The 14573-nt window shown below is 37.9% G+C and overlaps 3 protein-coding genes across 3 annotated transcripts; 1 reads left to right on the top strand and 2 right to left on the bottom strand.

Moving 5' to 3' along the window:
- Nucleotides 1-8: 8 nt before the first annotated feature.
- LOC144632450 (protoheme IX farnesyltransferase, mitochondrial-like) lies at nt 9-7213 on the bottom strand. The gene is made up of 8 exons (XM_078491106.1): nt 7102-7213; nt 6852-7033; nt 5689-5860; nt 5087-5211; nt 4429-4499; nt 3915-4006; nt 3280-3510; nt 9-2199 (listed from the first exon to the last, which is right to left on the bottom strand). The coding sequence occupies exons 1-8, from the start codon at nt 7124-7126 to the stop codon at nt 1883-1885; spliced, it is 1215 nt and encodes a 404-aa protein (XP_078347232.1). The 5' UTR covers nt 7127-7213; the 3' UTR covers nt 9-1882.
- Nucleotides 7214-7256: 43 nt separating this feature from the next.
- Nucleotides 7257-9748, top strand: LOC144632499 (ribonuclease P protein subunit p21-like). Its single transcript, XM_078491169.1, has 4 exons — nt 7257-7409; nt 7546-7646; nt 7979-8061; nt 9120-9748. Exons 1-4 carry the CDS (start codon nt 7338-7340, stop codon nt 9293-9295), a joined length of 432 nt encoding a protein of 143 aa, XP_078347295.1. The 5' UTR covers nt 7257-7337; the 3' UTR covers nt 9296-9748.
- A 904-nt stretch (nt 9749-10652) lies between these two features.
- On the bottom strand, nt 10653-13325 carry LOC144632487 (uncharacterized). The gene has a single exon (XM_078491156.1). The coding sequence runs from the start codon at nt 12917-12919 to the stop codon at nt 12275-12277; it is 645 nt and encodes a 214-aa protein (XP_078347282.1). The 5' UTR covers nt 12920-13325; the 3' UTR covers nt 10653-12274.
- Nucleotides 13326-14573: the final 1248 nt, after the last annotated feature.

The following is a 14573-nucleotide window of genomic DNA, read 5'->3' as shown; positions in this document are numbered from 1 at the left end:
GAGGGAGGTGAATCTTCTACATGTATATCCTCAAATCACTCTGGGAATGCATTTTCCCTTGAAAACTAAAACTTCTGCAATCGTCATGGAACAAAAGTGGACATAGCTTTTCCTGGATTCCATAGCATGAACTAACCAGGCATATTACAGCATCAATACCAGGTTTTCTGACAAAGAGAAAAGCACTTGGGGCTTGAAAGAAAGTCCTATTCAGTTGTCTGGGACAAGTGACCACAAGAAGTGTTTCCTGTCCTCACTCTTACCTGTAATCTACAGCATGACAAGCTTACCACAAGACAACTGCATGCCCTACAAACCGTATCATAAATGCTCATTCACTCTCTCTTTCTTATCCCATGTTAAAATCACACTTTAATCAAGTGTGTTTTGAGCACTGATGATTAGATGTTGTTTAATGGGTTAGGTAAAATTACTTTACCACATAAAATGTTTATATTTCTATTGTGAAATCCACACAAGCAATCAAGAAAATCTTGATGTGTGCATCAATGTGTCAAATAAAATATTGAACTCTTAATGTTTGTACTTGCTGAAATCTTTATTGTGTGAAATTCAAATTCTAAAAAATAAAGATGAACCGGTAGGTCCTTTTTGCAAAATGACACAAAATCCTCTGGCTGATAAAACAGTTACATGTTATTCACTCTTAATCACTCCATAAATAAATTCTTAAGAGTTTCCAAATATTCAGCTTTACATCTTAAAATTTGTTACAATGTATGAAGATGGCAATATTTTTAATAACAAATATTTAACATACAAATTTTAAAAAGTCAATTTTCCATTTTTCCATACAGCGATATACAGTATTATATCTGTCAATTGTGTGCGATGAAATGAACACAACAGCAATGACAATACAGTCGAACCCCTATTAAGTGGCCACCCATTAAGCGGCCACCCCCTATTAAGCGACCAGTTACTTAAGTCCCGAAAATATTGTCAGTTAAATACTGTAAATATAACCCCTTTTAAGCGGCCACCCCTATTAAGCGGCCGCGGCCACCTTTCTGCCTTCCCGATGAGCGTTCTTCTATTGTTTTTACCTCTATTTAGCGGCCAATAAGAATGTAATATACGATATTTAAATTAATTTTCAACAAGCTCAGACCGTGACGGCCGATAAAATCATTCAAACACAGGTTTATTGTCGTCTTCCTGTGATTCCGTTATTCCTTTTCACCTTATTTTGTATTGAAATAATGTAACCTTTTAAAAAGACATAATGCTAATTTCTAACAAACCCCTATTAAGCGGCCAGTTGCCATTTCCCCGAGGGTGGCCGCTTAATAGGGGTTCAACTGTAATTGTGATGGGGTTTGTTTTATATTTGCCAACATTTAGTCAAAGATATGACATTTATTTTGTTAGTTTTTGTATGCCTTATTCAACTTTGAGTATACAATGTACTCGAAGGGTAACAACGCATACAGAACCTTCTGAATGCATTGAGTATGAGAAAGAGTAAGACTAAAAAGTTCTCTTTTCCACTGAATACAGAACCTAACATTACCAGTTCATCACATTAATGTTACAAGAACTGACTTGCAACTAGAATTCCACTTGTCATGCAGTCAATATTGAGGTAAAGTATCATCTCTTTGAGAAAGGTATCAAACAGAGCAAGCTGTTTAATTTTCAACATGTTGGCTTGGTAGAAGGCTGCCGAAAGAAACAATTTAACCTCTCATTGCAATGCTTCTGGCAGCAACACAATGCGAGGAAACATCCACATTAGCGGGTTAACTTGCTGGAACTGTTCTCGAACAAGTGGACCAAAGTCACTATCATTGCCATTACACCGTGAGTCCAGTTGCATCTCTGTCATAAAAATTAATATTCAGGAAAAAAGAACTATGGTTTATGTCACTTGTACCACACCCTCCTCCTTCTCTGTTCTTGGCTTCTTGTGAAGCATTATCATAAGCATAAGGATTGGTAGGTAAAGCAGGCTAAAACGAAACAGTTTCCTTGCAGATCTTGTGTCTGAGTCCTTGTAAAATTGATAACCCAAGTAGGTGTGCCATAAGTTCAGTGGTAAAGAGTCCAAAGCTAGCCACCATGTTGTGACGTCACATACTGGTAACAGTGTTGTGAGACCAATCAATGCCAAACAGTGTCTGAGTGTCACTCGTCGACACAATGGTGCATTTGTGACAGACATCATTCGATAACCAGCTACAAGGAGACAAAAAGATAAGAAAAATGTCAGTGTTGATTTTGTTTTTATAAGAAAGTCTTCTATAGGTAGAGATGAGAAATTATACAGAAGTTTGCATGGGGCTGTGCTGCTTCCAGACCAAAACAATGCCAAGTTAGCTCCTGCATTCAAGACTACACCAGTCCAGAAAAGATGACTCTCCTATATGGCCTCCTTAAATTTTTCCTAAAACTTTCTTACACAAAGTAACAATTTCTGCTTTGTAACATTCAAATGAGTTTCTCACTTGAATATTTTGGGTTCAGTTATAGAGCAACAGTGTGGATAGTTGTACATATTTCAACCCTTTTTGGCCAAACCTTGTCTACCGTAATGATTTGATTTAGATTTAGCGCCCAGGGCGCTTATTTACTTTTGGCACCTTAAGGGAGGGCGCTTATTAATTTTTCGAGAAACAAAAAGTTGTGCAAAACAAAACTTTAATAAATATTAAAATAACTAACAATGACAGAAACTGTAACAAATTGTTGAAAGTTCAATTATTACTTTTAAAAGAATTGTTCATTTCAGCAGTAAATATATACATGTACAGTACGGTGAATGTTCATAAGTCTATCTATTTGACCTCAATGACTTCAGTAGGGGCAGTTATTCACAATAGGGGCACTTTTTAGAATAGGGGCGCTTATAAAAGTGAGGGCACTAATAAGAATGGGGGCGCTTATTGGAATAGGGGCGCTTAATGACAAAAACACATTCAAATGGGGGCACTTATTGGAATAGGGGCGCTTAATGACAAAAACACATTCGAATGGGGGCGCTTATTTGGAAGGGGACACTTATTGGAAGGAGGGCGCTAAATCAAATCATTACGGTATCTAGGGTTTGTGAAAGCAGTCTGCCAGATAATTATTTGTATTTGTTATAATTACTATTATTACTATCATTATTATTTGTTTTTGCTACGACATATGCATACATTACAGGAATAGAATGTAAAATTTCTCTTCTTTAACTTTGCAGGCTGCCCAGCAAATTCTACCACCTTTATAGGCTTTTACTATATATTAAATACTAAATTGTTTGCAAAGAGTTACCTCTTGAATAATCAGCCCTGAGATTCCAACTGAGAGCATTAAAATGTGGAAACTGCCAGGAATACAAAATCCCTGCCAGCACCAGTCCACCAGCATCCAGTCCACCAGTACAGGCAGCCCAACCCATCAAGGGGGGCAGGGCACCCACTACTGACCCCACCCATGTGTTAAGGATACTTAGACGCTTCATAGGAGTGTAGACTGATGTATAAAGTAACAGTGTGGCTGCACCTAGAATACAATGCCATGAGTTAACAACTTGAGTTTACATTCACTTGCACAAGTTTGCATCCAATTTAATTCCATGCCAGAACAGCTGGCATTGCATTCATGTCTTTGAAAAAATCAAAAATAGTCCATATACATGCACAGAGTTTGGCACAAGTATAACACAATGTTTGAATCAAAATTGTGACAATGCCAAGTAGCATGTCTGAGCTTTATTGTGCTACACTGCTCTAGCACCATGTTTGAATCCAGCTATCACAAAACAACAATCATAAATTACAATAGTAACCTGTCCAGTAATTGCAGTTCACCGGGTAGTTGTAAAATTGAATGAATATTTACTTTAATTCAATATTATCTAGACACCTCTCATAACTGACAATTACTTCATTTAACAAGGTACTAACCCAGAGCAGCAGTTAATCCATTCACTTGAGTAAATAGCATAGACAAGCCTAATGCACCTGTTGTTGCACCAAACAGCACTACGTGAAGGGGGCTATGGAGAAGTTGATAAATGAATAAGAAAATGTCAGACCAAATTGAGAAACAGCTTAAGGGCTTTCTGATGGCTTTTAGTGATTGTCTAAACAAATCCATCTTTTTAAATTTAATTAACACAAGCATTTGCCAAGCCACCAGGTTATTGTGTTCTGTTCCTGAGCAAGACACATTACTCTCACAGTGACAATCTCTGTCCAGGAGTTAAATGGATAAGAAAAATCCAGGAAACTGTTAGCCCAAGTAAACTTGACAGAACACTGGTAACTTGCAATGGACTAGCATATCATCCAGATTGGGAAAGTAATACTCTCAGTTTTTGCATGACACAGGAACTAAAATAACCCATGGTAGTGCAGTGTGGGCCTTTTTGGCTTCAATTAGGTTAAATTATACTCCCTTACATGTAATGCTGCCTACCTGAGACGAGCCCTGACAAGAACACGGTTTTGAGTGCGACTCATCTGAGAGTCAAAAGGCACCTCTAACCACTGAAAAAAAGAATTTACCAATATATATTAGTAAAAAAAATGTTACAGGTGACCACTTGACACTCATATTTGAGAGCTATACAGGGCTCGAGACTAACTTTTTTGCTAACTAGCCAAGTGGCTAGTGAGAGCTTTAATTTCACTAGCCAAAACTGATTTTCTACTAGCCACAATTTTTAAGCATAGTTCTTCTTTTTAAGGAGGTGGAAGGATGAAAAAATGGGCGATAATGTTGAAACCTTTAACCGTAAAATGTTCCTTGAATCTTCACGTTTTTCCCCCTTAAAAAATTGGGCTTTGACGCGTTTGTTCTTCACTATAAAAATTGTACATGTAAATGCGTTTTTGTCAACTAGAATTTTGTTTTAAGCTTCACATTCTATAATGTCAACAGTTTACTTGTTAGTTATATTCTCTGAAAGACGATTTTAATAAATGCGGTTTCTTGCCACTAATGCCTGATTTTTCACTAGCCATTTTGGCTAGTGAAAGGCCAAAACCTACTAGCCAAAACTGCATTTTTACTAGCCTTTGGCTAGTTGGCTACCGTTAGTCTCGAGCCCTGCTATATATAAACTTGTACATACCTGATTAATAGCATTAGCAGAAGATGAGCACAGGCCAGTGCCAAGCCCTGCCCAGAGAAATGTACTTAGGTGCATGGCGCCAGGTGCAATGGCATAACCAGCCATTTCTGTGATCACCACAAGACCTGTACAGTTGTAAAGAAAAAAATATGTACACTCCTTCATCAACAAAAGTGTACCCTTCCATTGAACATTTGACTGTATACAAAACTTTTTAGTTAATTGGGATTTAAGCTAATAAGAAATTTTATAGTAAACAAATGTTATCTAATGTGACCACCCACATTTTATCCACCTCCCAGTTTGCTTAGTACAAACTGTCTTCTTAGAAAGTTAAGCATCAAAAATGGAACAGTTCAATCCCAAACACTGTTGTCAAATGGAAGAAGCCATTGATAGCAGTCTGAGAAGGGAAACTTTTGGTTAGAACAAGATGTTTGCATTTCTTTTCACTTGCTGGTGACTCTGCGATGGCAGTGAACATTTTCAAAGAGAGAAAATTGCACATGTATGTTTTGCATATGTGACACTTCCTCTTTATTGACAATCACTTCCTTTAAACGTAACACTGTGAAAAATATCAGGAGTAAACTCAAATGCACCTGTTAGTCTGATCTTGGAAAGTGCCATGTATTGTTGCGGCAATTTTCTCAAGTTGACTTTTTGTTCCACCCATTCCTCCTCAGTATCTTCATTCTCTGCAGCTACATTTGAAACGTTTTCATTTTCAGTATTAGCTGTCTTTCCAATTACTGCAGTGGAGGTTGACTTTGGCTGAAAAGAACACATAATGTTGGAAAAGCCACTTTATCCCCATAGTATCCAGGGATGTAGCTAAGAAAACACTAAGCCAGCTCACTGACAAGCCCAACTGGCTTTTATGGTCTTTGCAGCTCTAAAAGTTTATCCAAGTCTATGTTTTCGTGTGGAATTTCAGCCAGTGTTCAGTAGTTCTCTTTCAGCCAGTGAAATTAGCTGGCAGTTGGCTCTTAGCGACATCCCTGAGTATCTCTCTTTACCTACACTGTAGTAGTATAAATGGACAATGTGTAGTTTCATTAATTACCCATACCTCCCCCACAGAAGGGATTTTTCCTAATACCCCCCACCCTCTGAAAAATTCCAATTAAGCTTCATACGTTTCCTTAAAGTTTTTGGCCTTTGAGATCCCTCCCATTCCCAGGAATTTGCAATCCCTTCTGTGGGGGGAGTATGGACATTTTCTGGACCTACACAATCTAAAAAACACTGGGGCTTTAAAAAAATTCAATAACACACATAAGGATCAATTTCTCACAAAGGGCGAACAAATCTGGCTCACAAATCTGTTATCCATTTCACAACATAATGGAGAATTTGATTGGTGAGGGGGGGGGGGGGGTATAGACTACAAAAAAAAAACCTTGCTGTTACCAACACAAGCCTTCAGAAATATCAGGGCATATTTAAAAGTCTTCAGGACTACACAAATCTATGGAAGTTTGACACTCAGTACGTAAAAATCTCATCCAACTAGCTGAAAACTAATTAATTAGCATATATTATGCAATCATTTCCAGCGTTGTAAATAGCAACTTTAATAAACTAACCATTTATTTATTTTTTTATTTTTTTCTACCACAAAAATAAGCGCTTATCATTGAGGAAAGATACGACCAAAGACAGAGTCTAGAGATCACTCAGATCAGATAGTCTTACATTAAATTTATTACAAACGCTTATTAAACTATCAAATTTCATCACCTCAAAACGTACATAAACCCACCTTGCTTTGACAAGCGTTTCTACTTATAGGCTGGCCATAAGAATCGCTCAAAAGACGTTCTTTACTTTTCACTATTGAAAATCTACTTTTATATTGATGCAACCAGCGAAGACATGGCTTGTTAGCAGAAATCACGGGCGCTTGCCGGAAGAAGTCCACAGCTCGGTTCCAAGAACAGGCCCCTAAAAATAACACACTGCCTCACTGATTTGTTTCTTTTCTTACTTCTCACGGTAAAATCAACACTTACGGCATAATAGAAGTCGAGAACTCATCGTATTTTTCTCATTTTCTGAAAACCAGCGGACATTTTTTGTTGCACGTTTTCATGTTTGAGACCCCGAGATGTCAGCGGTTATATATGGTAGGCCCAGTCCCCTCGGTTCGTGTCAGCGAGAAAGGAAGTCTTTTGCGTATTCTTGCATCAAAAATTGTATATTTACGTTAACGTTTATAAGCTTCTAATATTCCCCTAATATTGTCAATATGGGTCGAAAGAATAAAACTACCACCCCAGAGAATCAAGAATCATGTCAAAAGCTAAACTTCCTGCACCAGGTAGGTAAACAGAACACAAAGAAAATGTTTTGTGATTCAAAAAATATTTTAAACCTGAACTTAAATTTTGTTTTAGGACGTTTTTCAGTGAAGTTATATTTATTGAAATATTACCTTGTATTTATCTTTGATACAGGCATCTCACGCAGTTTTAGCTATAAATCCAGAAAACGTGGAAATGTGCAGATTTTATGCAAGCACAATGAAAACAATAGCACAGAAACTTGTGTTTAAATTGTAAGTACAAACAACTAATATAAATTGAAGTTTTATAAATTAATTCATTATCAATTAACATACATGCTAGAAAAATGTGAATAGCAGTACCTCGAGAATATGGATGTGGTGCATTTTTTTTTTGGGGGGGGGGAAGGGGTGGGGTTTGGAGTTTTTCTGACAGTCGGTCGACTGTATAACTTTCTGTTAGTATGGGCTATCTGTATACTTGTTAACATCGTCTACATTGTCTACATTCTGCATGTGTCAGCATTTTTTTGAAGACTTTAAGTGAACAAACAACAGGAAAATAACAACTCCAAAAGTTACTCACTGTTTCTTTTTGTTTACAGAGACCCAAGCATTAAAAGGACTACTTGTAAACATTGCCATGCTCTGCTTATACCAGGAATAACTGCAAGAGTCAGAGTCAGACGTAAGTAACAATGAAAATTAACATCAAAAGTATTCTCACCGTTTTGTCCAAGCCCACTCAGTGTTTTCCTAAAACTAGAACATGAAATTGTTTTGGTTGTACAGTGAAACCTTGATTAAACGAAGTGCCAAAGGACTGGGGAAATTTGTTTGTTATATCGAGGTTTCGTTATATCAAAAACCTCGATATAACAAATTTGCAGAAAAACAACCAAAATGTTCGTTATATCGTGGGATCTCGAGGTATAGTTAATAATTGTTTTTCATGCTGTGATTTTGCACTACCCAGCATTTAATGATGTGAACGACTGTCAAGAATAACATTTGTGCTTTAATGTTTAATATCCACATAGGAATAGACATACGTCTTTGAAGTTGTTTTCCTGTTTTGTTGTGTAATAACTAAACTAACATCCAGGATAAACTAACATAACTGTGATAATTGCAATAAACTGGCCTCCTTGGTGAAAAACCTTACAGGATTTTCAAGAGTGAAGGTCTTCTAGACATACCAAAGATCCTAAAAGATAAGGATTTTTTAACGATCCTTACAGTATTACAGGAAGTTTTTCAAGGATTTGATAAAGTATTTACTAGGATCCTCGAATAAGTTCGTTGCAGGATTTTCAAGATCTTTGAGAGTTCTTGGACTCCAGTCGGGGGAACAAGTGCCAGTTGATGGTGACATCACTTCTCCGAGAAGTGACTGAACTCACAGTTTTTGTCCCAGAAGTTGCTAAGCAACATAACATATTTGCACACGCAATTGCTTTCAGAGTACTCGTGAGCGCTCGCACAAGTTTTTGATTGGATGAAATAATTCGGAAATTCTTCGAGTGCTTCAACGAAGATTTGCCAGAACTGGCACTTGTTCCCTTGACTGCACTCATTGCAGGATTTTTACAACAACCTGCAAGAACCTTGAAGATCTTTGGGGATTATAAATAAAGATCTTTTAAGGTCCCTGCAAAGAACTTTAAAGATCCTTGAAATAGTGTCAAGGATCGAAACTTGGCAAGGATACAGTTTTGTTCATAATTGTTCAAAATTATTTTTCAGGGAAGAGAGAGAAACACATTGTAGTAACATGCCTTGATTGTCGTACAGTAAGACGATACCTCTGCAGACCTGATTATGTGTTGTGGAGTGAACGAGGGAGTAACAATACACAACAAGATAAAAAAGACAAGGACACAGTGCATAAACACGAAACACAAAAACAAGAGAAGACTTAACAGTAGCTGATCTGAAAAACTGAATTGCTGTAACTGAACTGACTTTGAATGGCAATGTACCGGTAAGGCTTCACTGAGCCTGTCAGTAAAATGTTACAAAACAAGAGAAGTGTCCATACTGTAACTTGGAAAAGCACTACTGGTCACCGCTGTTCTGCAGCTTTAATTTGAATGATCACAGTCTGAAAAGTTAGCACCACAGTCTGGAATTTCGCTCCTTTGAACCTTCTGATAATTTTGAACCAAACGTTTCCGTTGGTTTCCCTTTACTAAGTCTTGAATTTCCGATTTCTCCCTTGGAGGTTCAAGAAATCAAGATAATACTATTCCACTTGCAAGAAAAAAAAAATCATTACAACGGTCATGTAATTTTTGTGGTTTTTTAACATGCAATTATTGATAAAAAAAATCATGCAGAGAACAACTGTTCAAATAAAACTGTCTAGAGTGCCATTGGAGGACTGTGCTTCACTTGGTATCAATAAGTTTGAATCAAGAGTTTAGGATACTAACCAACTTCAATATGATTACTGTGAAAGAATTTTCTTCCATAAATATACACTCAGGTCAACTTTAAATTGTTCTGTGGGATATGCCAGTTCTAAGAAAATTACACAATTACCGTCAATTGCACCTACCCGTGAACGCACGCGCTAAAAACATGTTTTCCCGTGATGTCAAACATCTGCATTTCAGGTGTCAAACTTTGAAGTTTAGCAGACCGTAATGCAAACTTTTGTACGCAAAATTGCTCACCATAAATACTGAGAACGGGCCAAACTTTTACACTAAAAATAATTCAAGTGAACCTGTGTATGCATAAGGACACAGATCAGCATCAATTTCTTGAAAGAAGTCTCTATATCCAATCTTTCCGCCATTTCAGCAAACTGGCGTGTGTTGAACTTTCGGCACGAAAGTTGCTGTTACGGTCTGCCAAACTTTAAATGTTTGATGACCAATCATGCCACGTTTAATACCCAATTAGATCATATTTCGGCGGCACATGTTCACGGGTAGATGCAATTGACGGTATGATAGCGTTTGGGTCTGGAGGATTGCTTTATAAGAACCATGTGTATACACAAAGTGCTATATACCACCATATTTCTGCTATATTGCTATATTTCCTTTGTCTGAGATGGTGTCTTATTAAAGTTTTTTATGAAGGTCTTTGTCTGAAAAAATGCATACAATGCATCATAAGACTTAGGGGCTTTGGGATTTTGGGTCCTTTGTATCCCAGGGATATCCCAACAAATAGTCCAGTAAGTACCCCCCCCCCCCCCCCCATCCCTACAAACTCCAGCTTTATTACTGTGAACCCCAAATGAAAGGCAGTGTTACAAGTATGACCTGGGAAACCAAAAGTATTTTATTTATTATCTATACATGTTGCTCTTTGCTCCAGTCATGTTCTGTTTGTAAAATAAAACCATAACATTTACAGACTTGCATTTTCATATTTTTTGTTAACAAAACCTTAACAAAAAAACTTAACTGCAAAGAAAAATAATACCAATATAAAGTACCGGGTATGTAACAAAATTATTAGGTTACATAAAACATTGACAAAGCCACGGTATTTTCCTGTGATACGATTACAGGGTTGTCAAAATGATTTGAAGAAGAGTAGATATTTTGATAGAAGACGGCGAGATACAGGGGCAGTGCCCCTAGTGGGGGTCCAGGACGTGAAGCCCTTGGGACAAAATGGATTTGAGGTTTTTTCACTAGTTAGCTGACATTGCCTCTCCTCAAAGCAATTATTATAAGTCCCACTTTCTCCAAAATCATGCTCAGAACTGACCTACTAGCATTTGCAGTAGCCGGAGCAGTATTCAGAATAGCCGGTGAAAAGGGCTGGTTGCCGGCTTATTTTGACAACCCTGCATTATTAGTATTTCAAAATTTTGGAAAATAAATTTCAGAGTTTTGAACCAATTTGAACTTTCGTACACTTGGTGGAAGTGAAAGGTTTTAAATAATTTAGTGTGCAATCTAAAAATCTATGCTTCTACCATGGAGAGGTGTTTGCAGAGGTAGACGAAATGGTTGGTCACAATAGAACACAATCCAAATATACAACTGACTTCTGTAGACTAATGTCTGTATTAAATTCGTAATCTTATATTTCTTTTTCTAATGATAAACTTTTTATCTGTTGTTTCATCTGAGATGTACTTTTAATAATAATTTTTATCTAGTCCTCAGTTGTGATTTATTCTATTTTGCAGGTGTTTTCTATCTTCAATTTAAAAACTGTACCTTAAATTATCATTTTGAAAGTTCAATTGAAATCAAATAATACAAAAGGAACATATTAATAATAAAATTTTTCCAAATACTAAAAAATTTTGTCAACCAAATTTTTTTTTGTTTGCATGACTTTTGTCAATTCTGTTTTGTCATGTGATCAAACGTGGATTTGCAAGTTATTAAATCTCTGTAAATCTGCAGCGTTTATCAAATGAATATAGTGGATTTTTATCTGCTAATCTTTACGGATAGCGAGTTACCATCCAAACAAATCAAGAGGCTTGTGGTCGCAGAGAACACAAGTTTTGGATAACAACTAGCAACTTATCACTAAGACTTTAATTGGCATTTCAGGATTTATGCTAGCCAAACATTGTTATGATAAATGCCACACATAAGCCTCTTTGGCACAGCTGGGAAAACCCAAGCCAAAGAATCAAGAAATAACAGGAAATGTTAATGAACGATGACAAATAAGTTGGGTTTATCCACTTGGTAAAATAAGGCTGCCTTTGTCTTCACATGAAAAATCAGGAAAAATCCAATTTGAGCTAGTGGGTGGCCCTTGAAGAACAAAATATAATTGAAAACAACTTGAATGTTTGACTCCACGATTTCTTGACTCTTTTCCATATTTCACCATATAGCTTTTTTCCACCATTTATTCGATATTAATTTGCATTCTTGAGTGTAAAATTCTTCAAAATCAATTTCAATCCTCTAAAGGATCACTTCTTTAAGTTGGCAGACCTCACTAGCCTCGTCGCTTGCAGTTTCCTTCTGATCATTGTCTACAGAAGGCGAAATAGTTCTGGGCGTGGGATCTGGCCTTTTTTCTTCCGTATTTTCAGCAAAAGCACTATCGCCGCCATCAAACCGTGAACTCGTGGCATCACTAAAATCCTCACCAGAAAATGCACCCTGACTTGTTTCACCACATGTCATACTGTTCACTTCCAGAGTGATATCTACATCAGTTGTCACGCTTGTGGGAAATAAGTTCCCCCGTGGGTATACAAACATTGGGTAATGACTTGCCATCGGGTATAGATTATTTCGTTGAACATTGTGTGGTATTTGAGCGGATGGAAAATACGTGTTCCCGGCTGGATAAGTCTCTTCCACAAACTCGTTGCCTCGTTGAGCGTACAACGGCGTATTCGGCGTAACAGGGTATTCCGGAGGAGGTTGTTGCGGTCGATGAAGTCTTCTATTTGTATTGTTTCGAAGTCGCGAAGAGTACCCACGACCCTCTTTTCTCAAGTGCCGCGTCCAAGCACAACAGCATACAATGAAAATCACGGCGAAAATCCCCACATAGCAAAGCGTGGTCACGACAAGAAACTTTGAGTCCACCATTGTCATTCCTCGCTGTCAATGCAGGCCATTTGATATATGCAATCCAACTTGACAAATGTTTATAATAAGCTCCAGACGCACGCGAGGTCAATAATTCTGTCAGAACCTCGCACTCATAACAACGAGTGCTAATCGACTTTCGTATATTTAACCAGACATGAAGGAAGTGTGTTTCTCCGTTATTCCATTCCAAGTCCTTTGAAGGCGCTGTTAATGAAGAATGGACAAAAAAAATTTAACACATGGGCGGATTTCTAGGTGTCGTGCTGAGTGTGTCGCTTCCGCTGAACGACCCCAAAAATTGCTACTATGAGTCACGAAGCACTGAACATCTGATATTACTGTACGTGCATAAAACGCTTATGAATATACTCATTACACGTACATGTAAGCGATCGGGAAGCAGACACTTAAGGAAATATCTTGGAATTTAGACTACATGGCTACAGATGGCTACAAGTAAACAATGACTTGAGCCAACAAACACAACAAAGCGTTGTCAGCGGAATCTTTGCCAAGCGATACCAAAGGGACGGGTGGGTGGGTGGGACGAACTGCTCCATAAGAGTGGGAGAGACTGCTCCAGAATACCGTCTTTGGCAAAAACGTTTTCGGTAAAAAATAAGTTGCAAACGTTTCACTTTCTTTACAGCGATTCGGCGACGGATCCCGCCCTGTTGAAATAAGGCGTGGGGGCCGGGGAGGCTTTGAGGAGAGCCTGTTCACATGCACAGGCTAGTAGGGTGCGGAAAGGTTGGCCTATTCTTACTCGAAGAAGGGTAGGGTTATGTCATTAAAAGCAGTTTAAAGTCACGAAATTACCACCGTAGAATGACTGGTAGAAAGCTAGAGGAACGCGATTTGGAAAGCTTGCGAGGGGCTTGGGGTGAGGAGAAAGTGATCGACCACGCCCAGAACCTCTCGTCTTGTCGGTTTGTTTTAGTACAGACTTCACCATGCGTTCGCGAAACGATTTCTTTACTTCTGTGCAAGTAATTTAAAAATTAAATTCTTGGGCGCAGTTTTCTATCTGGCACATCCGAATTTTCTAGTAACAAAAGAAACGCTTGCCTTTCAACGTCAAACTGTTTGGGTGAACTCGCAGTCCTTTTACAAAACAAGGATTCAAGGAGGCTTTATCCTGCTCTCTGTACTGTACAACTTTTCGATCTTAACCTGCGATTTGGTGCTCGTTAATCTTTTTAAAGCAGAAAAATAGGAGGGAGGGCATGATCGCAGTTTATTTTAGTCCAGTCCCTGAACTCTCTCTCTGTATATGCCTCATCAAGCACTTAGGTGCCAGGGAAAACTTGAGTTTTGGGGGTGCCCGAAAAAAATCTTAAACATCATACCAATACTTGAAACTTTCCACACTACTTCTAATTGCATTGTTCTTCATCATCCAATGTGTGGTTTTCATTTTTCCGTTCGTTCCATTAATTTATCGCTCTTTACTTTTGCAAATGGCGGGAAATCACCCACTTTACTCGAAAAAGTCAAATAAATCCCTCGAAACTTATTTTTTCGGCAAAAGTTTACCTTTGATGATTCACCCGACTCCCCTTGCATTACCTTAGCTTTCCCCCGTTTAAGCATTTCCGATTTTTTGACTTTTGAAAATTTTCCAGTGTACTTGCATGCATAGTACTCGATTCAAAGC

This window comes from Oculina patagonica, chromosome 12 (genome assembly GCF_052425735.1).
Source record: "Oculina patagonica isolate OP01 chromosome 12, crgOcupat, whole genome shotgun sequence".
Lineage (NCBI taxonomy): Eukaryota > Metazoa > Cnidaria > Anthozoa > Scleractinia > Oculinidae > Oculina > Oculina patagonica.
Note: the sequence above shows the minus strand (reverse complement) of the source record. Positions and strands in the feature narration are given on the sequence as shown.